The sequence below is a fragment of the Pocillopora damicornis genome, chromosome 11 (assembly GCF_964200805.1).
Source record: "Pocillopora damicornis chromosome 11, jaPocDami1.2, whole genome shotgun sequence".
Lineage (NCBI taxonomy): Eukaryota > Metazoa > Cnidaria > Anthozoa > Scleractinia > Pocilloporidae > Pocillopora > Pocillopora damicornis.
This window is the reverse complement of record NC_142680.1, coordinates 9472635-9499352: the sequence shown is the minus strand read 5'-3', so window position 1 is coordinate 9499352 and position 26718 is coordinate 9472635. Positions and strand designations below refer to the sequence as shown.

General features: G+C 38.6%; 1 protein-coding gene and 2 long non-coding RNA genes across 3 annotated transcripts; 1 reads left to right on the top strand and 2 right to left on the bottom strand.

Moving 5' to 3' along the window:
* The first annotated feature begins 1796 nt into the window (after positions 1–1796).
* LOC149037370 (uncharacterized) lies at positions 1797–3899 on the top strand. Its single transcript, XR_016181261.1, has 2 exons — positions 1797–2023; positions 3591–3899. It is a non-coding gene; the product is annotated as an uncharacterized LOC149037370 (long non-coding RNA).
* Positions 3900–11639: 7740 nt separating this feature from the next.
* On the bottom strand, positions 11640–13101 carry LOC113671379 (uncharacterized). Its single transcript, XR_003446250.2, has 2 exons — positions 12593–13101; positions 11640–11941 (listed from the first exon to the last, which is right to left on the bottom strand). It is a non-coding gene; the product is annotated as an uncharacterized LOC113671379 (long non-coding RNA).
* A 2764-nt stretch (positions 13102–15865) lies between these two features.
* LOC113671148 (uncharacterized) lies at positions 15866–25784 on the bottom strand. The gene is made up of 5 exons (XM_027187365.2): positions 24923–25784; positions 21642–21968; positions 19950–20344; positions 18259–19215; positions 15866–17710 (listed from the first exon to the last, which is right to left on the bottom strand). The coding sequence occupies exons 1-5, from the start codon at positions 25296–25298 to the stop codon at positions 16286–16288; spliced, it is 3480 nt and encodes a 1159-aa protein (XP_027043166.2). The 5' UTR covers positions 25299–25784; the 3' UTR covers positions 15866–16285.
* Positions 25785–26718: the final 934 nt, after the last annotated feature.

The window sequence follows — 26718 nt, the reverse complement described above, 5'->3', positions numbered from 1 at the left end:
CATAATTGAGAAATATAGTTTCGATCCAATCCTTGTTATCATATTCGTATCCTGTATCACTGAACTGAAATCAATACATACATTCCCATAATAGTTGCAAATTTAAGGCACGGCACTTGCCAATTTTATTTTTCCTTCCTGAAATTTTCTTTTTAATCAATATGTTCTCAGATCAAATTATTCCTCCCAAGAACAGTTGTATCAACAATGTCTTCCTGCTAATGCTAAAGTTTATCAGATAATAAAGGAAATCCTTTGCACCTGTAAGATGTGCGTGTTAGGAACTACTTTTTTTTCGGTTTTTCTTTTTCAGATTAAAGTGGGTGTCTGAATTTTCTTCGATTGATTTTTCAAAGACAATGGAAGCTTTCAAGCAAATGGAAACGGTTCAAAGAAGGAAGTGAAGTCTCTTCTCTGTTGTCTATAACGAACAGCGTGGCGCCTCTCGTATGAGACAATGAGCCGCTCGATACAGAACCCTTACAGTAGATCAAGGGATTTTATATTTTTTTGAAGCACGATTTCGTTTGTGAGTCTAGCACATTCACTAGCGTCGGATTTGCATTGAAAAGCCTTACATACCCATTAAACTTGTATAAAAAATCTTCAAAGTTGACGAAAGATGTACTATAAATCTTCTTTAAAGCTTCATTTTAAGGTACAGCAATCTTGAATTTCCACTCATATTTGCTTTTCATTTCTTTATCAACACGAATGTCGATTTAAGGGGTAAAATCAAGAGAAAAAATTGAATAAGACCTCCCTTTTGACGATAACTTCGACCCAAAATTGTAAAAAAAGCTTTTTAGTGCCGAAAGAAACACCCTTGTGATTTGATAAGCGATAGTCGGCGTGCCGCAAATCGGTATTTTAGAGCCTTTCAAAATCTTCTTCAAGGTTATTGTTTAGATGAAAATGAATTACTGAGGCCACAGAATGAGCGTAAATGGATTTTACACTAATTCACATACAATTTCGATCGTGTTGAAACAGGCCAACGAGAAAATGTCATCTTTAATGCCTTTTCAAAAGCTGGCGCCTTGAGTTGTTAAGTTGCCCGATACATGCAGGAACGTGTGATGTTGGATTGGAATCTTTGCTGTAAACAGTCTCAAGGAAGACTTTCTTGCTGAACTTTGGTATTACCTCGACTACAGATCGATGGAAAAGGGTCTCTTAAGTAAACGCGCAAATGTAATTTAAAACAAACCCAATTGTTTCCGCGATGCAGAAGGCAACAGGAAACCATTGATAATAAAAAATTAAGATGCTTCTTTGAAAGAAAAATCCAGAGTCATATATAGCTTAGGAATCACTGGCAGGAGCTTTCATATCATAAGTCATTGGGTATCATTATGTGGTTTTTTCCTTTGTCTTTTTTTTTTTACTAGTTTGTCTCTGTAAAATAAAATTAATCATTTCAAAATTTTATTGTATGGTTTTGATAAATAGCATGTAGTTCGAAAGTGTGATTGTCCCTGCAAAGTGCAGTAATCCTAAGTAAATCTGTCGAAGTTGCCATTGTAAACAAAGTTGTACAAATATGACCAAAAGTTATCCATTTTCATTATTTGACTGTGTGTGTTATACGGCAGTCCTGAGAAACTGTAGCAATTCCATATATCAAAAAATAAGGGGGATTGAGCGGAAAAGCCTTCTAAAACACTTTAGTGGGCCCTTTTTTAATTTATCTCAACATATGGCGCCCACTTACTTAGCTGAACACCCAGGAAATACCCCCTTAATAAGTTGTTTGATTATCTTGAGTGTTTCGCTGCTGTGATGTATGTGTTAGCTATTAACGTCACCCTAAAACAGGAACTTCGAAAAGTGATTAAAAAGGCATGTTTGCAGTTCCTTAGAAGAATTCCCAACTGAAAGAGAGAGCTGAAGCACTACAACGATGAATCACAAAAAAGTGCTCCTTGTATTAGCCCTGAGCCTTCTCCTCACGGAGAATGTTCACTCACACAATCCGTATGACTTTATGCAAGGGAGATCGTTAGGAAAAAAGACCATCAAGGTAGGATAATCATATTTTGAGACGGAGTGGCGAGAATTGTTATCAAAGACCTACAACGCTATGTTCTGGTATCATCAGTCTTATCAAACTGCTGGCGATGCTCTTGAAATCGTGTTTTCTGCATCAAAGAAGGACATTACTCTCACCTGCGTATAGTATATAGAGAGCGTAATTTTGTAATATAATATTTACATAACTTTCATGACATTCCACGAAGATTTTCTTCCTCGAGCGCTCGAAAGCCCATTCTGTTTTTGCTCTACGATGCAATGAAAAAGTTATCTAATATCATCTTTGTTTTGAATGCGCTGGTTATAATTTGGGAAATGCACAGTATGCTTGAATTACAATGTACTCCGTGTTTTCAGTTCAAGAACATAGCTTCAGTTCACTGGTAATGAATTTATTTTATCAAACCCTTGATTTTCATGAATAGCCTGATTCGGTACAGAATACATTTTGCAAAAAATTTTAATTCTAGTGGAAAAGATAAGTCTGATTTAAATTCTCTGAAATATATAATTATTCAAAACAGATATCTGAGGAAAAAGAGTTTGACATACGCCAAATTGGGCTTTCTTTCTTTCTTTAAAACGATGGGCGTATTTTTTCAATAAAGAGTGTACATTGTCTTAAAAAAAGGAAAAAAATCAGGTTTGAAAATCTATTTTTTCCAGGGAATGTTTAATCTAGAATTTCATAGATTGAGAGCGGAAAAATAAGATATGTCGCTGAATGAAAGAGTTTGAATTGGGTTACAAATGAACTACAATATGTGGCGCCAGCTTATACAAACTGCATTTCAAAATATCGCTCGGGCCAAATTTAAATGTCTTGGGGGTCAGGCCTTAAACAATAAACGCAAGTCTCCGTAGGAAGTTTGATTACATTTCTGAAATAATTTATATGCGGGGTTTAATCAAAACTTGGTTTCTTAAGAAAAACAACATGTTTTGAATTACACTTTAGAGTGAGGTGTTAATGCATCATATCACTCGTGGCCGCGGAGCGCATGTTCTTTACTCAAAGTAAATCACACAGTCCCTGAAGTTCAAGGGTTATGGTTTTTGGCGAGACTAAAACATGAACCCATTGCGTTTGAAAATCAAGCAATAATAGTTAGAGTAAGCAAGATGTCTTCAGTTACAACTTTTATCTGATCTAGAGCTTATTTTAATTATAAACCGTGTTCCAATTGATTATGTTTCTTTGAAGCTTTCGTTGATTGATTTCGGCAGTTACTCTGTACATTGAATCGCTCTAGGCAGATATTATTCATCTGCAATGACTAAAAAAAACTGTGCAGATATGTTTTGTATCATTAACTTGTGGAAAGAGACACCATTTTCCCTTAACTTTACTACGTAATTGCAATGTCGATCATTACATTCAAAGTAGCGCAAGACTGAAACATGAAATATAACCTTTCCAAAACAATTGTCATGGATGCTGGAGGCGTTTTTCATTTGACCTCTCATTTAAAATGGCTCCAACATATTTTTTTAACATGGAAAATTCCACGTTTCTTTTTTTAAAAATAATTTTTATCTATTGATGTTTCTTGCAGAGCACTACACCTCAACGCTTGCAGAGAACGAGTCAAATTTGTGAAGTCATGAGGGAGTACTGCTCGCAAGACGGACAGAACAATCCTGAAAAAAACGTAGTGGATGACCAGCAAGACAAAAGGGAGACCTTCCATTGAACATGTCACTCAAAATTAGTTACATAACAAATTACGTATTTAAGTTCCGTCGGAGCATATTTGGTGGCTTGAGTATTAACGGATTTCTTTGAAATTGTGGACGTCTTTGTGTGATATGTAAACGCAAACCCAATGTGTAGCAAACCAATAAAGAGTTTTTCTAAATCCGAAGCTAAAATGCTGACTTGATAGGGCACTCCTTATTGATACTCAGAGTCTTAAGTAAAGTTGACTCGTTTGGGAAGACGACGTGCTTACCAAATCTCTTTCAAGAAATACGCTCCATGAGAACTTCTTCGGTTGGAAACGAACACAGTTAAAATCGATTTTCAATGATTTAAAAAAAAAGTTTACACGTAAGAGTTAGAACACCATATCAGATTAACTTGCGTACCTGTTTTCAATTGTATTATTCCCTGACTTTTCAGATAAATACCAGTATAAAGTGGATGGCAACAGAGTCGATTATCTTGAATTGTTTTAGTCGCCCCCTTAGCTTTAATTGTTAGCTCCTTTTGCTTAGGTTATTTTCTTTCAAAGTTGTGAACTGAGAACAGGCTCTCTTTTTCTGAAGATTTTAACTCTGCTTTTTTTCCATCTTGACAAGTTATTCTCCAAGAAAATACCAATCTTAAAATTTGGAAACTGTAACCCTAACCCTTATTTCAGAAATTTGCTCAACTCCGAATTTTCAGCAACAAATAACCTATGATAGATGTTGTTTTACAAACAAACCATTGTTCTAAACCGACACATGAACAGTGCTACAAGCTTCTGAACCTACGGATCTCAAAGCACCTAAACTGAGTGATCTGAATGGCGCGTTTCAACCACTCCCTTACATTTTTGTAAAAAATTTACTCTTCTAAACACAGAGGAAGAGTTGGAGATTTGTTTTATAATAAAAACAGATTAAAAAAATGCAAAAGCAAAGGAAGCCCAGGCATTGAAGAGTTGCTTTAGGTCAGCCTCGTTTCCATGCCTCATAGGGGCCCCAAGTGGCCGTGAGCCGTAATTTCTCACGCAAAATAAATTTCATTCTGAAAAATATCTATTTTGTGTTTAGAAACCCTGACAAAGTTTACATGCAAAATTTTAGCCAAATCAGTAAACCTGCCTGTTCGAACTGGTCCGACATATACGTACTATCAGTGTTAATCAATTGGGTTTCATTAATATAAGAGATCTATTCCATTTGTGAGTTTGAGCCGTGGACAACGTCGGTTAAAAAATGAACTTATATTTTACCTACGTATCTCGCGATACTTTAAAGTCGTGTAGTTGGTTTCTCGCTATCCAAACTATCTCGAAACTGAATATGGAACAAAGCGTTAATTTGAAATAGAAATTTTAAAAATTAGCCGTCGTCGTTCAAGTTCTCCGGACAACACAAAGTTTAATCTTCACGTTGTCTGTTTTGCAGAGGACGCAAAGAAATTTACAAAGATTTACAACGCACGTGCACAGCCACTGTCACGCTCATTAAACCTTTTGTTTAGTGACGCTCCCGTTTCCGTCCTGGTTTTCTTAAATTAACTATTATCGAATCCTTGGATTATACTTCAAAAGGCTGCGAGGACCTACATTGATAGGGGCATTTTTAAAATCTATGTTCGTATTTTACATCTAACTCTTCCACTTCGGAGCAACTTTGTCAACAGCAGCAAGTGGGAAACTAAACAAAAATTAAGCATATGTCAGGCAACATGGCTTGTATGAGGGATCTTTAGAAAACCACGACGGTGACGACAACGAGGACGCGGCAAAACAAAAGATCTAATGAGCAGAACAATAGCTCAATACGCGCGTTTTAAAACTGTGTACATTTTTTAGCCGTCTTCGGCAAAATAACAACGTGAAATCATCAAACTTTGCGTGGTCCGAGAAAGGAAACCCCGACAGCAAATTATTTAAGTTTACATTTGGAACTCAGTGCCGCTCTCATACGTGATGCTGAGGTTAACTTGCGGAGCTGTAAGAGAAGGTAAACACATCCAATTCCAACTAAAATATTTACATTCCTTTTTGAATCGAAGTCTCTCTTGGCGTTGCCGTCCTAACTGCTAAAGTTCCCTAGTGAAACCTCAACGGATACCCAGAGTATGTGACAAAAAAAGGAAACGACAGGATAAAGTCATGAGGTGTACGTATTGTTAATCTAGCCCTCGAAAAACTCCTAAAATTTATATGCTTTCCTCGCCACTTTCGGCTTTTTTTTATCTAGTTGATAAGTTTAAAACTTTTTTCAAACCTTTTTCGATGGGAAAATTATGCTAATTTGCTTGATTTCCCATTTCTAGGTAGATTTACTTGTGAAACAGAAAGAACTTTCTTTTGTGTTAAATTTCTTCCAAAAAAGCATGTTTCATGTTACTGAAAAAAGGAACTAATCCATAATGAAAATATCTTAGCTGAGCTGAAGGAAATTCAATAGTTAGCAAAATCCTGGATCATTTTCCCTGAGAGAGATGAATCGAGCGTTTAAAATGATACAGACAGGTATTTCTTTTACTTTACCATGCTACGTGATTGATGTAGAAAACTCGCGCTAATTTATCGACCAAAAAAATGCGAAACCACGGCTAATCACGCACTTTACTTTAAAACTAAATCTAAGATTCTCCACTTTTGCCTAGTAAAATTTAGAGTTAACCAAAATGATACAAATGGTATATTTAACATGTGTTGGCTGTATTTTATAACTTGGGTTTTACTTGACGATTCCTTTTCCAAAAGAAGATCTCAAGAAGCGTACTACAAGCTGACGAATATGTCTCAATTACAGTTTTTATGATCCTCTTAGTCGCTTTCGAGCCGACTATGACCATTCTCGTTTCCATCTCTGGCATACTTGGTAATATGCTCGTTCTTCATGTTGAAAATAAAGATTCCAGGCTCCACAGTGTCACCAACATGTTTCATAATCCATAATTCATAATCTGGCTTATGGTGACTGACATCACCATGGCTACGACAAACCTGCCATTTTGGATAGTAGCCGGTGTACTGGAGTTTGGATTTTAGCCACATGTTTGAAGTCATTTATCTACTTACTTACTTTCTTTGAAAAATTCGGCCTCTTTTCCCCCTGCTATCACTGCTTAGACCCTTACTCTCTCTGGTTTGAAATCTGGTTATATATCAAGGCGTTTATTGAAGTCTACTAATGAACGTAACCGCCCTTTTGAAAATGCACTTGTGCCTTGTCGATCTGCAGCGTTCCTTATTCTACATAAGCACTTGACCAGCCGCAACCAGGCCTGTCCCGATTGTGCTCGGAAGCGCTGGAAAGTTGTTGGCTGAAATACCAGAAATTTGCTGGAAAATCTCCAAAAACCAAAAGGTTACTATCTACATTTCAAACATTGCTATCTCAATTTCTCGACTTTTTTTTTACATAAACGTCAATCAAAAGCATTATTTTTCGTTGTTCACAATAATTGCTAACATGGGTCAAGAAAAATGAAGTGAAACTCAGCTTTAAGGATTTGCTCGCAAATTGGATGAGATTTAAGGATAATTTTAAGTCTTACGACACACCTGCAAACATTGTCGAGTGACAGGTTTTGTTTTCAAAGGCTGATAAACAAAATCGTATAAATTGAAGTTTTCTCTGAAATCGTTGACTTTTACGAGCTTAAATTGATATGTGCTCTGAATCTATAGTTTACTTAAAAAATTGCTCAGAGAGACAGAATTGCTTGAGGTTGCTAGAACTTGAAAAAGTTTCTGAAAATGCCAAGTTGCGCAAAAGTTGCCGAGCACAATCGGCAAAGGCCTAGCCGCAAACAGGGTACTTTCTCGCGGAAGGAAGAGAGTGGGCCCTGGAAAGAGCACAAAGAGAGCGTGAGCGAAACTAGTTCATGCCTGTAAATAAGCAAATAAAAGAACTGTTACAAAATCAACCCATCGATATCACCCACCAGATTAATGACAAAAATTACAAACAAATTAATAACGACAAACATCCAAAGCAAATGAAAACAAAATGAAACAAAGAAAGAATAAATTAAATGTGGTCTACTGTCAGATAATGCGGTATTTTATCAACTGAGACGACTTAAACTACAGTTTAAAATCACCAACTTTGAATATTTGCAAAGGTTATGAATGATAATGTACTTATTGGCTGAGTTTGGTCGGGTCGGACGAGAAAATTTCTATATTTTCCCGTCCGGCATAAGCTGAGAAGTATTTTATCATATGACCACTGAATGTTGAAAATTTTGAAAGTCTTCTTTTAAACCAAATAGGACGTGATAGACTGGCACACCCCGGACAACCTCAAAAAAAAAAAGATTATGCAATGAAAACGTTTCCTTCGTTTTTTAAGAGTCAGAGCAAGAAACTGGCAATTTAACGAAAAACACGAGTTTTTTCTTTAACTTTTTTTCTTTTTTCCTTTTAGTTTTTGGAACAAGCCGTGTTAGTGTAGGGCCCCACGGCTTTTTGCGGACCGGTTCACGTCAATCTGTCTGGCCCTTACAAACATCAGCTTTCACTATGGTTTTATATGGGATTTCGCACGCGGGTACGTACGATCACATGATGATACGACAATATGTGCTTATTGAATGAGTGGGGGGATAGAACGTGAAAATATTTGCTCGAAGTCATGACCTACGGACCAAGTGCAGTGAGGTCCCTGCATCATGACCGAGGGCCAAATATTTTCCCAACCGGCTTGACCAAAGTCTGTCAATAAGCATTTTATCATACGACCAAATGTTGAAATTTCGAAACTTTTGTTTCAACCTAAATAGGACTTACTTGCCTTTAAAATGAAGGGCACGCACTTGAAAACTACCGAAGAGATTATATAATACAAAAAAAAAAAAAAAACAAACAACTTTCCTTTGTTTTTCTTCCAGTCAGAACAAGAAACTCATAACTCACCGAGAAGCGCGAATCATTTTCCTATTTTTTTTATTGTAGGTTGAAGTCAAGAATTTTAATCCACGTTCTTGGAAAATGCAAAAGAGCCCCCCTCCCTCACTTTTTCAATTATTAAGGATACATCTTAAAAAGTCCTGTTTCTATTTTTGTTATTGCCGATTTGTTTATAATTTTTTGACCTTCGACCACAATGGAATCAGTGAAGGAGAATACTTTTTTTTTCCGTTCCAGTTATTTCGATCTCCATGTGCTTGCAAAGTTCTCGCCTCTGTGCTGTCTGTTCTGTTAACTTGTGTCCTATTGCTATATCCCAGGCATCTTCTAGCTTTCGGGGACCAGTAATTTTTAGGATTATAAAGCGTTAATCAATCATACCTCAATCGAAATGTGACCAACAAGACTTAAGCTTTTATTACATCCATATTTTAAATCACCGGTGATTCTTGAAATCTCACTAGTTCTCATCGGTGCTCACCGGTGCTCTATATTCTCCAATCGCACCATTTTTTTGCCTTAAATCGCTCTTTTTTTCCAGCTAGCTTTACCAAAGAGACGGCTGAAAATCGTGCAATTTTGGTTGGGAATCATACCCGCGATTCAAATCAAAATCGCTCTTGCGCATGCGCGGAATTAAAATAATCTTCGCTTTGCCTCCAGGCTTCTCAAAAAGTATCATTTTAGAATCTTAAATAAACTACGTAATGTGGGAATGATGAAAACCTCCCCTGTTTTTCAAAAACACGAAAAGGAAAGAAAACCGCTGAGCCTGATAATATTTAAGCAGTTGGATTCTCAAATACCGATTAATAATAACGTTGACATTCCGGGCAAACATATGCTTTCGGAAAGGAGAAAAAGGAAAAGAAAAAAGACGAAACAAGACAAAAAACACTTTCCGCCGCTAAGTACCGGTTCTCAGACTTCTTGTTCGAGAGGAGAAGCGCGATTTATTGTGGCAAGTATTGTTTTCTAGGAGCAGGTCATATCGATAAAGCGTAACCAAAGGTTTTAAGATACGAAATCGGTTCGGTAGCCTCGATATCTCATCCCTTTTATGATTCATTTTCCGAGTTCAGTGGCTCACAGCCACTTTCCAACAAGAGGGTCATCATTTTTCACCCGCGTGTGTCAGTTCATAGTTTGTGTACCTCGTTCAAAGCAAGATAGACCATGTCAAAGTTTCAGGAAGAAAGAGTAGAGGTACGAAGGAGGTGTGTTAAAGAAGCGTCAAGGTGTTAGCGATGTCTAAAAAACAAACAATGAAAGCAAGTGACGTTTCAAGAGCACAATCTTTGGTACTTCACGGTAGCTCAGGTCTCTCCTACGAATGAGAGTATGTGGGATGACTTGGGAACAGGGTAATATGAGGATATCACTCGGTATTAATGGGAAGTCTGTTACAGTTTGTGACGAGAGGTGGTTCTTGTGCGCCATGTGCCTCAAAACACAAGAAGGTTTAGAAAGTTTAACTGAACATAAAAGGGGGTAAGTTTCTAAAGAGACTGTATAGCATGATAATTAGGAATTATCAACTGAGTTGATAACGTAAATTGGCCACCGTAAAGAGTTTCAAAGCTGACGTTTGGCCAACGCTCGAAACGGCAGCTTTGAAATTTAAACTGAGCATAAATCTGTATCTCACCAATGTATCGAGATCGAAACGAGGAAATGATATATTTTTGTTTTTTAAATTTTCTTGTAGATGATTTTGATTTACAAGGAGAGTACACTAAAACAGGCCAAAACCTGCCAATCTATGCGTTGCTGGAGTTGCAACCCAGCGCTAAGATTGGCGAAAAAATTTTTCCCGGAATTTATTTCCAAAACCTTTGGCAGGTGCATCAAAATCGAAGGTAATTTTTCCTAAAGAGCGCTTACGAAATGGTTCCAGACTCATCAGTGTGAAGGTTCTTACGGAGACTCCTGTCCAATATGGGTGATTAATGTGCCAAATGGCTGTGGTGAAGGAGTGCTTCTGATCTCGTCAGATACACACAGGAGAACTCTGATGGGATTTCAAACGCTCACAGAGCGGTTTAAACGATTTCGCGTAGCTGAGACCAACAAAAATACTGACCAAGAATATGACCTAGAAAAGATTTGCGGCGAGCGAGTTATACATAAAGCTGGAGCTTTCGGCAAACAGAACCCTGCAATGAGCTTCAAAGGTAGATAACGACAAAGTTGACTAAGGAAACAATCAGATCGTATGGATTTCAACCATATTTTTGCAAAAATAGCGAATCTTTTTTGAAAAACTAACCTGGGACTGCAACATAATTTTGTTACCGTTTGTGGACCGTTAATTTTCATTTTTTGAAAAATATGTTTTTTTGTGCTTTTTCGGTTGCTCTCTAAAAGATTCTTAAGTAGTGTTTGTTCAATCATCACCAAATTTGTGACAAACATTTTCACCATGTTTCTATAGATTGAAATTAATCTATTTCACTAAATATAACGTTTCAACGAGTTAAACTTTTCCAGAAATGGTAGACACGCAGCAAGACGCCCAAAGAGGACAAACATCAACCAAATGATTGACGATTCAGGATGCAGGATATGGAGAACTTAAAAATGTGTCTTCCAAATGGCAGAAACGCAAAAAGACGCCCAAAGAGGACAAACATCGACCGATTGATTGACTATTCAGGACGCAGGATATGGAGAACTTCTAAATGTTATGGGAATGACAGAGGAGAAGGGAAGGAACTTGTCATGGAAAGCCGAGCTAATTCAACCTGATGATGATAAATTAAGGGGGTAAGTTTCTAGAGAAGATGTGATGCTGCATCGGTGAGAGGGTATAACAGGGTAATTAAGTATTGCCAACTGGGTTGATAACGTAAATTGGCTACCGTAAAGAGTTTAAAAGCTGACGTTTCAATCGTTAGCCCTTCATCAGAGCGATTAGCTTATAAACTCTTTACAATGGCCAATTTACGTCATCAACTCAATTGATAACAGCTGATGATGGTGAAATGCTTTTGTTACGGTGGTGACATCAAAAGTTGAAACTTTAACCACTTGGCGCAATTTATTCTTTAGTTTACAGGCATGTAAATTAATTTAATAAGTGTACCCATGGAGCTTGGAAAAAAAATAGTAGCTTAAATTGATATTAAAATGGCCTAAATTAAGACCTTTTGTGTACTAACATAAATTTATCATTTAACATTGTTCAACTCCTTAGCCTTTTTATTTCTGCGTTGGTTCTCCAATATTTTTATTCAATTGTTACCAAGTTCTTGTTCAAAGTTGCAGTAAAGTTGAACAGATTGGCAGAGGCTTCTCTTCTTTGTCAAGCACATGTCCTCAATCTGAAAGGCGTACGACAACACTGATATTCAGATTACATCACAGGGATAGGTCATCCAATGACAAGCAAAGTAATTAAATCATCTCTTTGCATCGGTGGGGACTTAAAACGAGGAAAAACTCCTGGTCGTAAAAAAGCAGTCAATAGGAAGCACGGGAAAAATCGGAAGAATTCAGTAGAAAGGAAGGGAAAGGAAGGGCTCGATACGAAGCGCGGTAAAACAAGCTATCGATTTCAAGCGCAAGGAAAGAATCACTCTGAACTAAGCGCGGGAAAAGAATCTCTCAGTACCAAGCGCGGGTAAAGAAGCATTTTATAAGAGGTGGGAAGAGAAGCACTGTGTACCGGGAGCGGGAACAAGCAATCAATGCCAAATGCTGGAAAGCACTTTGCATTAAGCGCGGAAAAAGAGGCATTCTGCCCCTAACACAGGGAAAAGAGCACTCTGCAATAAGCGTGGGAAAAAAAGGATTGCATAACAAGCGTGGGAAATCAAGCAATCGTTGCGAAGCGTTGGACAGCAAAGCGATAACAGCCAAGGGCAAAAATTGCGTTATGAAAATTCAGAATCTACACAAACCAAAATGATGGGTAATACAAGATTATCATCTCGAGCAACAACAAAAGACAAACTTGTTGAAAATAAACCAACCTTTCTAAGTTGACGCTTTTGGCCATCTTTCGATGACGGGCAGTTATATGGAGGATGATAATAACAACTTGGGGTACTTCCGGTAAATCCTGAAATGATTTCTTCAACGAAGACCATGCTCAGAAGCATTGTAACCATTGCCACCTGAACTAGGTTGGGAAAGCAGGTTTTTGGCATTCTGCTTCTAAGTATTTGCACAGGCAGTTTGGCTCACCTCTTTCGAATAGCTCAGTGAATTGTGGTTCAATAATCGAGTGGCTTGTCCTATTTTATACAATTTGCGCGCAACACGAGATCTGCCTCAGTGACGCAAAAGCGTCGAGGTGGTTAGAATAGCTTGCAGAGCGGTGAGAAACTTTTCATTTACATGTACGCACGTTGTCTAGGGTCTTACGTTTTCGCCTCCTAGGATCTTACTCGATTCAGACAAAATTTAAGCAGGTATTCATTTTTAAAGCACAGCTTGGGATTTAAACCATTATTTTGGACAAAAACAATAAAGAACCGCCGAAGTTAGCGCTAAGAGCCTCCAACGCATAATTTTTGCATAAAACATGGCGCGGACAAATCGTTTCGGACGATTTGTTTTTGGCGGAAATGAAGTTTGTAAAGAGTAAACGCAAACATAAATCGATATTGTTTTTCTTTTTTTTTACAGTATAAACTTAAAGCTTATTTAACGAGAAGTAGAATTGAAAATTATTATATTAAGAAGACTGAATCAAAAAAAAATATATATACATATATATAATTAAAGAAAAATTGCTGACACCTCAGTATTCCTCAACAGGTTTAAAAAGTTACACTTTTAACCATATCAGTATGGCAGAAAAAAAAGAGAGTGATAAAAGTCGCTACTTTGTTAGTTTTTAAATTTGGGTTTCCATCTTTAGAACCATCCATCTAAAACATCTTTACTTTCTGGGTCACGTAGTACACCTGGAGTGAGTAATGTTGACAATATCCCTAATTTCCAATCCGGATTTATGTTCCCTATACAATACAGAACGCAGCACAGAGCACTCAAGATACAAAAACAATTTTAAAAGTATAGTGTACCAGAGTAACTTTTTTTTTTTTTACCATGAATCAATTAAACTCTAGGTAAAAAAATCAAAGATTCTTTTCTCACCAAAACAAAACAAAACAAAACCGCGTAATTTAAGAAATACCACTTGCTCGTTCCTTTTCAGGTTCTGATAAAGCACTCTTGATTCTGATACAATCCACTTCATCATATATAAATCCTATATTTCCTTAGCAGATGCCACTTACATTAAAATTAATTTTAGTATCGTGGTGTTTAAAGGAAATCGATGTTCTTTCACCCTTTAAGCGTTAACAATCCTAAAAAAATAGCCGGCTTCGTTTTGGTGCCGTCTTAAAACCGGTTTGTTTTGACGACAAAATTTCCAGTGCAAAACCCAGTTACTTAGTAACACACGTTTTGTTTTGACTAAATTTGGAGATCTAACGGGTTTCAATCATTCTATCCCAGCTTCCAACGTTGGGGATTTTTAATTCTAAAGCCAAATATCATACTAAGTGTTCTCTGGAAACTTCGCTCTGCCTCAAGGAGAATTTACATCTTTTGAAGAAGTTATAGAAAACTGAAATTTCGGGTAAACATGAAGTCGCTCGTCTTGTTCCGACCCTCTTCATGATGAAAGGTGGTGACATTTTCCTTTGTATGATATCCATGTTACTCACGTATATTGTTTAGTTCAAAAGAAAGATTCCTGACCTGCATATCGTTTCCCCATGTTATGCAACTTCAAGTTGAATTGTTAAAGGAATCACACATTTTTTCTATGTTAACCATTTTGAAACATTCTAGATTCTTGGAACATTTCGAGAAAACGTCAATGGATACGAACAGTATTAACAAGACTAAACCGTTTCAAATTACACATCACTTTACACTAGGCTCCGTGTAAAAGCCCTCATGATAAATACAATTTAATCCCACTGCCTGCAAAATAGCAGCATCAGGGGCTGAAATGTTGGATGTTCCAAATGGTGCCACAGACGGAATGTAAAATATAGCATAAGTTTTATTTCTCTAGTAAAATTTTCAACGTTGTCGCTCAAAAGAACTGACGATTCTTATCCTTAATATGCCAATCATTAAAGAAGTCTCTTTTTTCTCTAACGCATCATATTACTTTTTCTCGAAAGGTACCGCGTCTGAAAAATGGCGACAATTTCGGGATGAACTTTTTTTTAGAGTTGAAGACAAGTTACAAAACATTCTCTTCGCTTGAAGTTTTTTCAGTTCTTTCAATGGGTTACATAATCTAGAGCTCGAGAAACTAATGATTACCGAAAGAAATGTTCTCTGATAACCAACCTTGGTCTTAAATAACACAGAGTTCGTTTTTATTTTAACTCCGTATTCACAATGTGAGACTTAACTCTTATCCTTGCTAACAGATGTTTCCTGTTACATAACTTTGGGAATTTAGGCATTCAATCATTGTACATCCTCTAGCTTCAAAATTTGTTCGTTCTAGAAGATTAGTAGCTGAAGATGTATCCATATTGTATAGAGAAGCCACATATTCAGTTGTCTATCCAGGGAGTTAAAAGTTTGATGCAGGTTTTAGTATTGATCAAGAGACGCTTTGAACGAGAAGAATGTACTGGACACCATATTATTTTTATCCGCGCCAATGAGAATTACACATAAGAATGTTTTACTTGATACTTTTTGAGATTCCGAAGAGTAAAACGAACCGTTAAAAACCTGTCTTCCAGCGTTTAAAATTTAAATCCGGACACTGCAGGTCAGTTAGCCAGTCGCACCAGAATGGCGATGAATAAATTGTTTCAATAAAAAATGGCGTCATGTGTGGTTTCTTGTTGTTTGGAAAGACCGCTTAAAGATAATAGAGAGAGGAGTGGAAATTGACGAGCTCACAGGTAAGCGGCCGGGTCACTAAGCTGGATTCAAACTGGCCACGTCGGTGGTCGAACTAATCAATTTGCTCCAGTGAAATGCGAGGCATTTTGCTTCTGCAAGGAATCGTTAAGTCATATCATTCTCAGTAACTGGCCTTGAATATGAAGGCTTCTGGCCGTGTAAAAATTTCGCATTTGAGATCTTGATGAATGTCCTCATTTTTCGAGTAGGTACGAGCCACCAACCAGTTAAAAAAAAAGAATACGAAAAAATAAACAATAATAATAATAGTAACAATAATAATAATAACATCTGTAAATTTAACTTTTTAAAGCTTAATCAACGTTTATTTTAACTAATAGTAACATTAATTTTCAAATCAAATCGATTTATTTCCAAGTCAAAGTTCAGCTGAGAAATAGATACTTTGATTTCTATAAATCTGTCATCATTTTATTTAGGACTAAGGACGACATAGCTTTTCTTTTTAAGGTTGTGTCTCAAACGACAATTATTCTTTACAAGATACAGGTCAGGCAAGTCCGCGCGTGAACCTTTCTGGCACTTCTTGTCTGATCGTGTGATACACACTTCCAACGCTTGGTAATTCGGAAATTGGTAATTGTTCTTTTCACTTCACCAGGTGACTGCCTGATGATTTGCCTCACGTGACTAGCCTGAGGCACTTTTGGCAACAGTACACTCGAGTCCCAATTGAGGCGTTACGAAATGTTTTAATATTTGTTTCTGTGAGTTGATACACGCAGTTTAAATATATAACAGCCGTTGAGCTAATGTAGCTGTATAAATGTTTCTAATCTCTTTGGAACTATACCCTCGTACTGCAACTTTTCTCGTATAATCTCTCGGGCCGCGAGACATTGTAGACCAGGAACTCGTTCAGCGGCCCTGACAACACCCCTGACCTTTTTGCACCGCGCCAAGTCAAGGACTGTTTTCCCTAACGAATTTTTCGCGTCCAAATGCGGCCTTGCTTTTAAAAAGCAAGCCAACACATCTTTTTCAGCGTGCCCTTTGGTGAGAAGTATATGAAGTGCGGTGTTCCTGTCGCTATCTAAAGCGTTCTGATCAATACCGCTGTCCATCAAAAGTTCACAAACGCGGCGGCTCGGAAAGTGAAGGTGTTCCTTAAGAGAGCTAATGTCTTCACTTTTAGAGTTTGCAGCAAGGTGGAGGAGAGTTGACCCTGTTGTGCTACGCAAGCCCAACCACGCAACCGCTTTGACTGTCTCCATGACAACCTCTACATCACGATCGTCCGACGCAACTTCTAGTAAGGCAGACAAATAGTGAAGGAGATAGACCATCATCTTATCACGTGATTCGTATACTGCAGGGCATGTTTTGAAACCTTGCAACGCACTTTTAATGACTTGATAGACGGTTTTAAAATGCAAGACACTCCCACTTCGGCTCAAAACAAAACCAAACGCATCAGCGAAACAGCGGAAAGTATTAAGCAAGTCTTCAACCCCGTCTGGTAAAGAAGAAAGGGATTTGAGTTGAATCTCTAAAACGTACAGCCAAATATTTAAACTGCGACAAAACTCGCCTATTTGCGCAAATCGTTCGCCGATGGTCCCCAGGAGGGAGGGCAGGCGTGAATGGGTATCCCCCAAAACGCGGTCACAAATTTGCAGCGCCTGCGCAGTGACCGCGCTCGGATTTGACTCGAACGCAGTCAGATCGCTGGGTAGCCTGGCTTCCAAAAAGTACTCCAGCGGAAACTCGCGAGGAACGATGTTTGGGAGCGTAAGACTGTGGGTGCGACGAAGCGTTAGAGCTTCCTGCCAGAAACCCACCACGGCAGATATGTCCCAATCACGTGATATCTCTTTAGCCAATACACCGACACCTAACAACTCAAGAGCCTCCACCTTGTCCCTAAGTGAGAACCCACTGACCGTGTTGATGAGAGTGCGCGTCATTGCCTCGGCGCCTTCTAAGGCTGCTGCTCTGAGAGCCGTGTCGCCATCTTGGTTCTTTTGCAAGGGTCCTTTGTTGTCCAGGGCCAACAGAAAGGTCATAGACGAGACGTCACCAGATCTCGCACATTTATGGAAAACTGTGTCGCCATTGGTGTCTTGAAGTGGGCTACTGAGTTCCAGTCCCCTACTGTGTAACATTTCAAACGCCTGCCCGCACCACTTTTTGTTTTTGAGAGCAACTGTGACTGGTGAGTCGCCTGAAGAATTCTGAACAGAGACAAAAAATGGTACGGTAAGCACGGAGCTAAGTTGCGCATGTTACGAGCTCCGCTTTAACGAGCTCTCTATTTCGTTGGAACGCGAACGCGAACGCGAACGCTTCGTTTCACAGAGAACATAGGAGAACAACTCGATACTTAGTATGGCTGGTTTACAACATAATTTATTTTGATACCGTGTGCATTTGTGACAAATTAATCGTCACAGGCAAACAGGCTCCGAAAAGGCTTAGACCCGACACCTACAAAGGGAAATACAATGGGTTTAAGGAAGAAAACACTCCAGAAAAAAAACAGCCTTTGCACGTTTTGTTGACAACTTTTCTGCACACGGAACACATTTGATGCCAAGCTATAACACAACGAATAACCGACAAGTAACTAAAGGATATTGGAGTTGATCGCAGGTCCAGGAGGGGAGGGATGGGTTGGGCTAAGGGGGGGGGATGGGTTGGGCTAAGGGGGGGGGGATGGGTTGGGCTAAGGGGGGGGGAGTGAAACAGTAGAGAGAGATTGTGAACGAGAATGTCTACGAACCTTCATATCTAAACACACGCCAGTACTAAGCAGTTGCTCCAAACACTTCTTGTGACCGCTAAACTCGCGGTAATGCCGCACACAAATGTGCAAAGCGGTGTCTCCTTCATTGTTCTTTTGGTCCACAAGGACGCCCTTCCTCAACAACAGGGGTATAATCCTCTCTTGACCTCGCCTGCAACAGATCATCAGAGGGGTCACACCGTTCTGGTCGGCGCCGTTTGGGTCAGCTCCTTCATCAAGGAGAATCCTTACGATCTCCACGCTTCCTTTCTCGCAGGCCATCATCAAACAGGTCTCTCCATTTTCGTTCCCAGCATTTATATCCATCCCTTTCGGCGTCGCCAGAAGCCCCAGGCAGCTGGGTTGTCCTGTCAAGTTGCGGAGCTTTAGGGCTGAAGTAATCTCGTTCTTCAACTTGGACTTACAAGTGTTTCTAAGCAAGGCAGTTACTATAGAGACATAGCCTTTCGCGCAGGCCAGCATTAAGGGGGTACTGCCTCGCTCCGTGGCCTTGCTCAGATCTGCTTTATAGTCTATAAGATGATGCAGACTATTAATATCGTTTGACAGTGCGCAAAAATGAGCCGCAGTAAGACCTTTGTCAGACCTTTCATCCACTGCAGCGCCCTTTTGTAACAACAATAAAACAACATCGGGGTGATTTTTTTCGCAAGCCAACATCAGCGGAGTAATACCTTCCGAGGTTTTCGCGTTCACCGCCTCAGTATTCGGTACCGGAAGGAGCTCTTGAAGGAGAGTTAGATTATTGGCAGCTGTAGCGCAATGAATCATCGAGAAACCTTGATTGTCCTGTACTTCCATGTTGGCTCCCGATGTCCGTAGTAACCTAAACGTATCAAGATGTCCGTTCCAACAAGCCACCATAATACAAGTGTTTCCATCCTGGTTTCGCTTGTTCACGTCGGCGCCGTGATTAATGAGACATCGTACAACCTTTAAAAAAAGAAAAGAAAAAGAAACACAATTGATTCAGAATAAATCAAGAGAGTTTATGTTCTTGGCCATAATACAGGGTTGGTGCCCTTTTTCAGAGACAAATTTCAATTACTTTTACAGTTCTTTTTTAGGAATTTGCCTGATTTTTCCAGGACTTCAAATTTCACCTTGAACCATTTCATTCCCATGATTTCCAAATCAATTCTCCTTACGGTCTACATACATTTCTTACAACATAAATTCTGAATACTTCATAGCTTGCGTTAAGAAGAATTCCAGGACTTTCCAGGACCTATATTCTTTTTCCAGGAATTTCCAGTCCTGGAAAATGTCAAAATAAAATTCCAGGACCTTCCAGGTTTTGTAGGACCCTTGCGAACCCTGTATGTTTTGGGCCTGACTCAGAGACGAGCCCCTAGGCAAGGACTAAAATGACTCTATGAAGGAAAATAAACGTATAAATTACCGATGCAAATAATTAACTAATATTTATTTTAAGACTGTAGGCAAGTATGCCAGGGACCATGAACAAGACAAACAAATCTGTCAAATTTTTTTCTGACACATTGTAAAACTGGTGTTTAAAAAATGGTCAGGTCTGAGTACGACCATGAGGAATGCAGTCAAGAGTGCAAGCACTTCTTCTGATCAGTGGTCGTCTTGTAAGGGAGAGAGTTTATTAAAATGTTTTTAAATTGAATGTGCACTCTTAACCTTGATACCAAACATACCTCAGTGTGTCCATTAAAGGAAGCTGCCCTCAGTGGGGTGGAGTTGGTCAATGTTGTATGATTCACTTCAGCCCCTCGCTCCAATAACAACCTCACAATTGCTAAATGACCTCCTAGAGACCCCATCCATAATGGTGTGCAACATTCAATCAGATCTCCGTCGATTTTGACGGTGCCCTCTTGCTCCAAGTCTACATCATACTCATCAAGCAGGCACTGGACAATTGCAGTGTTACCATTCCTTGCAGCTATAATCAAAGGTGTCGCTCCATCAGTGCGGGTTTTGAGCAGAAAATCTCGTTTAGTTATGGTTTCTACGTCAAGAACTCTTTTCAATTCTGGGACATCACCTGTCCTTGCAGCTTCACTTACTCGCAACACAGGAGACACCAGAACTACATGAAGAAATGACCAAAAATAAATGATTAATAGAAATAAAAATTAACAAATCTAATCTCTTTTAAAAATTATTTTCATCATTACCCTTAATTGTACTCTTTTCAGGGCCCTAAACTACAGCAGTATCAGTCACCATGCACAGCTACTGAAAATATTTTGGTGACTAAATATGCAGTGCATGTCACCAATTTGGTGGCTTGTCAGTGTTCAGTGGTCAGTAGCAAGAGGAAAGGTGTGTGATGAGGCAGTGGTTGTGGTCTGAGATCGGTGAGGTAATCATTCTCATCAAAACTATTACTCATGCTCTGTCATTTTCTCCTGTTAAAAAAAAATTCTCTTTCTGCTTGGCTGCACAAATATTAAGCCCCCAAATTGTCCTTTTGTCCTTAAGACCAAATCATTATTTGTAGTGACCATTTTACATAGGAAAATTCAGAAAGTTAAGCTTGGAGCTTTTCTTCCAAATTGAAGTTCATTGTAATGTTGAGTGTTATTTTTTGCCACCTAAATGAACAAAAGAGGGAAAATTACCATCTTTTTGCACACGCCAGTGGAGCCTCAGAATGGATCATAACTTTAGGTAAACAACTGTCTTAGTTGCATCAAAATTGTACAGTGTGATTATTTGTCTTATCTATTAACTTTGCATGTTATATCATGTCTACTTGCATGAAATGCAAGTTTAATTTTATCAAGTTTGCAATTAAAATTGGGTCAAAGAGGTCTGTGTGGGAAAGCTACCTGTGGTGCACAAGGGACATCTTCATTAATTTTGTGGGTTAACTCTTAAACTCCCAGAAGTGATTAACATGTTATTTCTCCCAATAATATCTACACATTATCCAGCCAACAGGTCATAACAATACTCAAACTTATCAAGTAGAAGTTTTTAACTTGATCAAACACCAAATTCTTGTAACTATCCTACAAGAAACTGTGTAGCAGCCAGAGAAGAGAATTAAGAATCAGATCCTGGGAGTTAAAGGGTTAAAAGTGTGCACAAAGTTAGAAATCTAGTGATGTGTTCATTGTATTTTTGTGTTATCCCAGTGGTTCGTGTATTGACCAGCCATGTGAAGAGTTTGAACCCATCTATCCCTGCATGGTCCATCATATGAGCATTTTTAATGGGGTACTTTCAGAAAGATGTCTTGCTTTTTAACACCTGTATTGTAAAGGAAAGGAGGAAGAGGGCTACAACAACATTTAGCTTTTAATTACAGCTCTACACTTCAACAATTCATTTACCATTTTTTACATTAAGTATACTGAGATTTCAAATTCCTGTCATACCTGGATCTTCTTGCAATCTAAGTTGAGATATTTTCAGTTCATGAACTGAAATTTCATCTTCTCCAGAGACCTGTACACCACTGACATTGAGTGAAAACAGCCATTCCTTTCTCCATCCAGTACAATGCCGCAGAAAAGGGAGCACTTCTGAAGGCAACTGAAACACCAGATGCTTTCGTGGAATCTTCACTGTTGTAACAAAAGTGAACTCAGCCGGTATCAACTTCAAATGCTTGCATAGGCTCTTCTTGAAGGAAAGGGCTTTATGCAAAGTAATGTCCTGGAAACTTTCATTTAAAATGAAAGACACCATTGCTCTTCCCTCTGCTATGAAGAATAATAAAAAAAAGCATGAACCTTAACTGAACTTTTAGTAATTTCACTCATATTGCAATAACCCTTTGACCTCAAAGAGCGACTAGCATCTAATTTCTACTTACAATATCACCCCCAAATCACACATTATGGTGACAAGAATAAAGGAAATGATCACCAGCTACAGAAGCTATTGATTATGAAACAAATTCTCCTCATCAGCACCTTATAATGTATAGGAACAGTAAGGAGAATATGTATACAGATGTCAGGGTGTAAAGGGTTAAGGTCATAAGATAGAAAAAATTTTATTTTCATCATTCTTAGGAAATTTTCATCTACTCAAGATGCACCTGATTTATATACTAATTCTCCTTTCCAGTACTAAGGAAATGTATAAAGAAGAGTATGGAGAAGATGCATACTGATGTTAAGGTTTAAAGGGTTAACCCTTTAACCCCATGAGTGACACACATCTAATTTCTCCCTACAATTGCACCCCTGAATCACACATCCAGGTCATGAGAATAAAGGAAATGATCACCAACTAAAGAAACTCTTGATTTTTAAAGAAATTCTCCTTGTCAGCAAGTTAGGAAATGTGTAGAAAACAGTATGGAGAATATGCATACTGATGTTAGGGTGTAAAGGGTTAAACTTCTCCAGAAAACAGACTAAGTGAAGATGGGAAAATCAAGCTTGCTTTTAACTATTTAACTCCCAAGATCTGATTGTTAATTCTCCCCTCCAGCTGCTACACATTTCTTTGTTAATTAGTGACAAGAATTTAAAGTTAGATCAAGAAAATAATTTCTACCTGATAACCTGATAAGTTTGAGTATTCTCATTACCTGTTTACTGGATAATGTATGGATGTTAAAGGGAAAAGGTCAGTGTTGATCCTTTCAGGATTTTTTTTTCTGGGAAGATCATTATAGAAAATTTTGTTGTTTATTGTGGTTTTATGGATAAATGAACATTTAATCATTTGTCTCATGATGCATAGGTCACCAAATCAATTGTACTGATTGCAACAGTTGACTGCTCTACTACTAAAAAGCCACAATGACTCTCACTGGTCCACACATGTGGTGCCAACTGTAGAAAAATGATGACACCATAAGCAGAGGATCAATTACATGATACTTAACTTATATGCTGCAAAATATAGTGTATGATGTCATTTGCAGCAGATTATTATTACATTTAAAAATTATCCACTTCAAAACAGATTGTCATAGAAATGAAATAGGAGAATTACATATTCACAATTCTGCAATGTTACTGAAGTAGATATAAACTGATACAGTTTAATGTTGTTTTACATAACACTGGTCATATTGTCTTTACATAAAACGTTCAATAAGAGAAACCAAAAAAGGCAAAACTTGTAAACTGTCTGTTAAAAAATGGAAGATGTCTTGTCAGGAGTCACATGGGTTTCTGGTTGGCTCAATCCCTTAGGTCTGTTTTTTTTTTAATCTTTGTCAGGCTTTTGAGTTCTTCCTGATGTCACTAAAATGGGTCAAATTGACACTGTTTTCAATAAGAAGAAAATAGTGTGGTGCTGGAGGCCAGTGATTATAAATGATCCTGATACATCCCTCAGAAGGAATATCTGTTGATCATTTCTTATTTTGATGTCATAATGATGACTCAATTTTGATTTCCCATTCAGGTTCGAAGTGGTTAATCATTAAACTCAATAATAATCTGCTTCGAATGTCATCATTCTTTGCCATGGATTAGTATCAATGTTGTATAAATCCCCTTTGTATGGTGTCAATAATGTTGCCACACTTGGCATTCTGTAGACATATTAGAGGGTGGTAGTGGATCAAAATTTCAAAGCTACATGCACTATAAAAGAGCATTACAGCTAACCAGTAACAAAGTGGATAAATATGAGGGTACAACATCTAATAGTCAGAATAATAATGGGGATCAAAATGCACCAATGACAGTGTGCCAAAACACACCAAGATGCTATAAATAGCAACATATAAACTTTCAACCTCTTCACGTGACAAAGACTCACAGTATAGTAGTTGTCAGTATCAACACGATAGATAAACCTGTCTCTTACACTGTAAGAGAATTGATTGACGGATTGTTATAGAGATTATTTACAACTCTTTCAATATATCTGTCTTAATTAAAGTCTAAGCCAATACAAGAAGTAAAGAATGGTAAAATACAAGACTCGCCAAGATGCCGAGATCCTCATTAAAATCAGAGATTCAGGCTTAACTATATTCTACCAAATCTCAGCCCAAAAGCTGTGAACAAAATAATCCAAGTGTGAGACCCCGTGATCTAGAAATCTGAATGCAAAACTCATACAGCACTCTCTGCATGTAGAGAAATCAGAAGCTGTTGGTTTCGTAACAAATGTATTAATTTAATTCGACAGACAGTCACAGGTAATACCCAACACCTATTAGCCAACTTAGTTACTGGCAAAAGTAGTCCATGCCTTTAGTTGTACAGAAGGTCACATGCTCTATCATATAGCTCCTCTTTTTGCGTTCTGGACAACCCACGAGGCTGTCATGCGACACTTCCTCTCCCAGAAGACTAGTGACTACTTTCTCACCTGAGAAAAGTCTGTTAGTCTTCTCTATAAAAGCGTTCCTCTTTGTCACACACCCCAGAGCCAGCGGCATTACAAAGAAAATAATTCCAACATGGTGAACTCTATATTTTTCACTAGCCAAACAGAATCAGTTATGAGCAAGGGAGATTTTCTGGAAATAGTAATGACTGCTTTGAGGCAATGTTAATTGCCGTGATGATCATACAAGAAAACAGTCAGTAAAGCATAATTTAACGATAGGATTACATCAAATAACATTTCTTCTGGGACCTAATCATTTAACAAAAAAGAAACCAAAGAAATGGCAGATACGGTTTCGCAAGTTTCCTATCAGATGTGCCTTTAAATTAAAAATTTAATCTTATCCTACCTGGAGAGATTTCTCTGATTCTTTCTTCCGGGATACTGCCCAGAGTTGGAGGGCATTTCCTCCTAAACTCCCGCAGCATATTTAAATTATCATTCCTTCCAGTTACACCAAGTAAATATTCCAAAAGATCCAAATCGTAGTCGTTCACACAATGACAAGTCGTAAGAGTGGCCATGAGCTCTCCCCCAGAGTCAGATTCAACACCAACATTCAACGAGATTACATCTCGCAGAAACCGTTTCATCGCTTTCAGATTATCAACAGTAATACTTGGAGCGATTTCTTTCACAAATTCGCGAAGACATCTTGCTTCGCTGACGACAGCAGTCACACTAATACTGTATTCATGGTTCGGCTCTCCACTAATGGCCGCCATATTTAATAAATAAAAATAGCGTTTCGTATGCCGTGGAAATCCGCTGTCTGAATCTCTTCGGTGGAAATGCACACTTCAACCAGATGTCTTCTTGCTCCCTGGAATAGAATATAACGTAGTTATTTCTTTTGCTCCATGTTTCTTTTTGCGGTATACACAGCGCCAGGTGGTTTCCCAGGCAAGATCAGGCTTTCTCGCTTCTTATGTCATCGATGTCACGTTATTAGGTACTGAATTCAAACACTCGTGACACTCGTGACTTTTCGGCATCACAGCGAAGATTGTCGAAGTGCCGTTCACCGGCGTTCAATTGCTCTGCTTAGATCCTCAGAACATTCTTTTTTAACCCTTTAAATCCTAAGGGCGCCCAGTGTCTAATTTCTCCTCACATTAATAACCCTGAGTCGTTCATTAAGATCGCGTATCGCCAACGCCAAGCTAAGAAGCTTTGATTGTTAAACAATTTTTCCTTTTCAAGGAAAACGTACAGTGGCTGGAAGGGGAGAGAGGGGGGTGCGGTGGGGTGGGGTGGGGTGGGATGTACAGAGAAGGGCACAAATATGGATTTCCAAATAAAACGACTAAACGAGTGTTGCTTAGGTCCAAGATATCAACTCTCAAGTCCATGAGAGGTGGAATTCACTAGACGTTTTCTAAGGAGCTACTGTTTTTGCTTGACCTCCTCCAGAAAGGGAAGTGTTTTCGTTATTTCGTTCCTCCATTTTGGTATCTCTCATTTGGACCTAGACTATGCTGACTGTGCCGATCTAATATGGTTGCCTGCCTCACAACACCCTCCCCCCCCCCCTTCTCCTCCTCCAGAACCTCTATATCCCTTGGTTTGAACACGGAATAATCAATCGGTGGTTAAGATTCGATACGCAATCAACTGTACCTGTCTGTTTAAAGTTGGTGTAACTCCCGTTAAATTCCGGTGAACGGCCGGTTTATTCAATTTTACGAAACATATCTGCTTTGATATTATATAATTATTATTATTCTTATTTGACGCAGAAATCGAGGTACCTTCTCAGGGATTAATCGTTTTTAAAGCGGCATTGTTGATACATGTACCATGGCAAAGAGAACAATGGAATCAAGTAATTTCTAAGAGAAGGGGAATGTGGGGGGGGGGGGGGGAAGGGGTGCGTACCTTGCATTAATTGATGTCTAGCAATTTGTATCAGCGGGCTCGAATTCGTTCGGCGATGGCGACTGATCAGTGGAGTATCTTGCGCTAGAAAAGATTCAGTCACTGAGACAGGGGGGCTTCCTTAACAACACCCTGGGGTGGGGTGGAAGTAACTAAGAGGGCAAAATGAATCAAGGAGGGGTATCACTGTTTTAATGAGGACCGGAATGGTGGGGATAAACTGTAGTCCCGTTTATAAATTCTCACTAGCAATAACGCCTCGGTGAA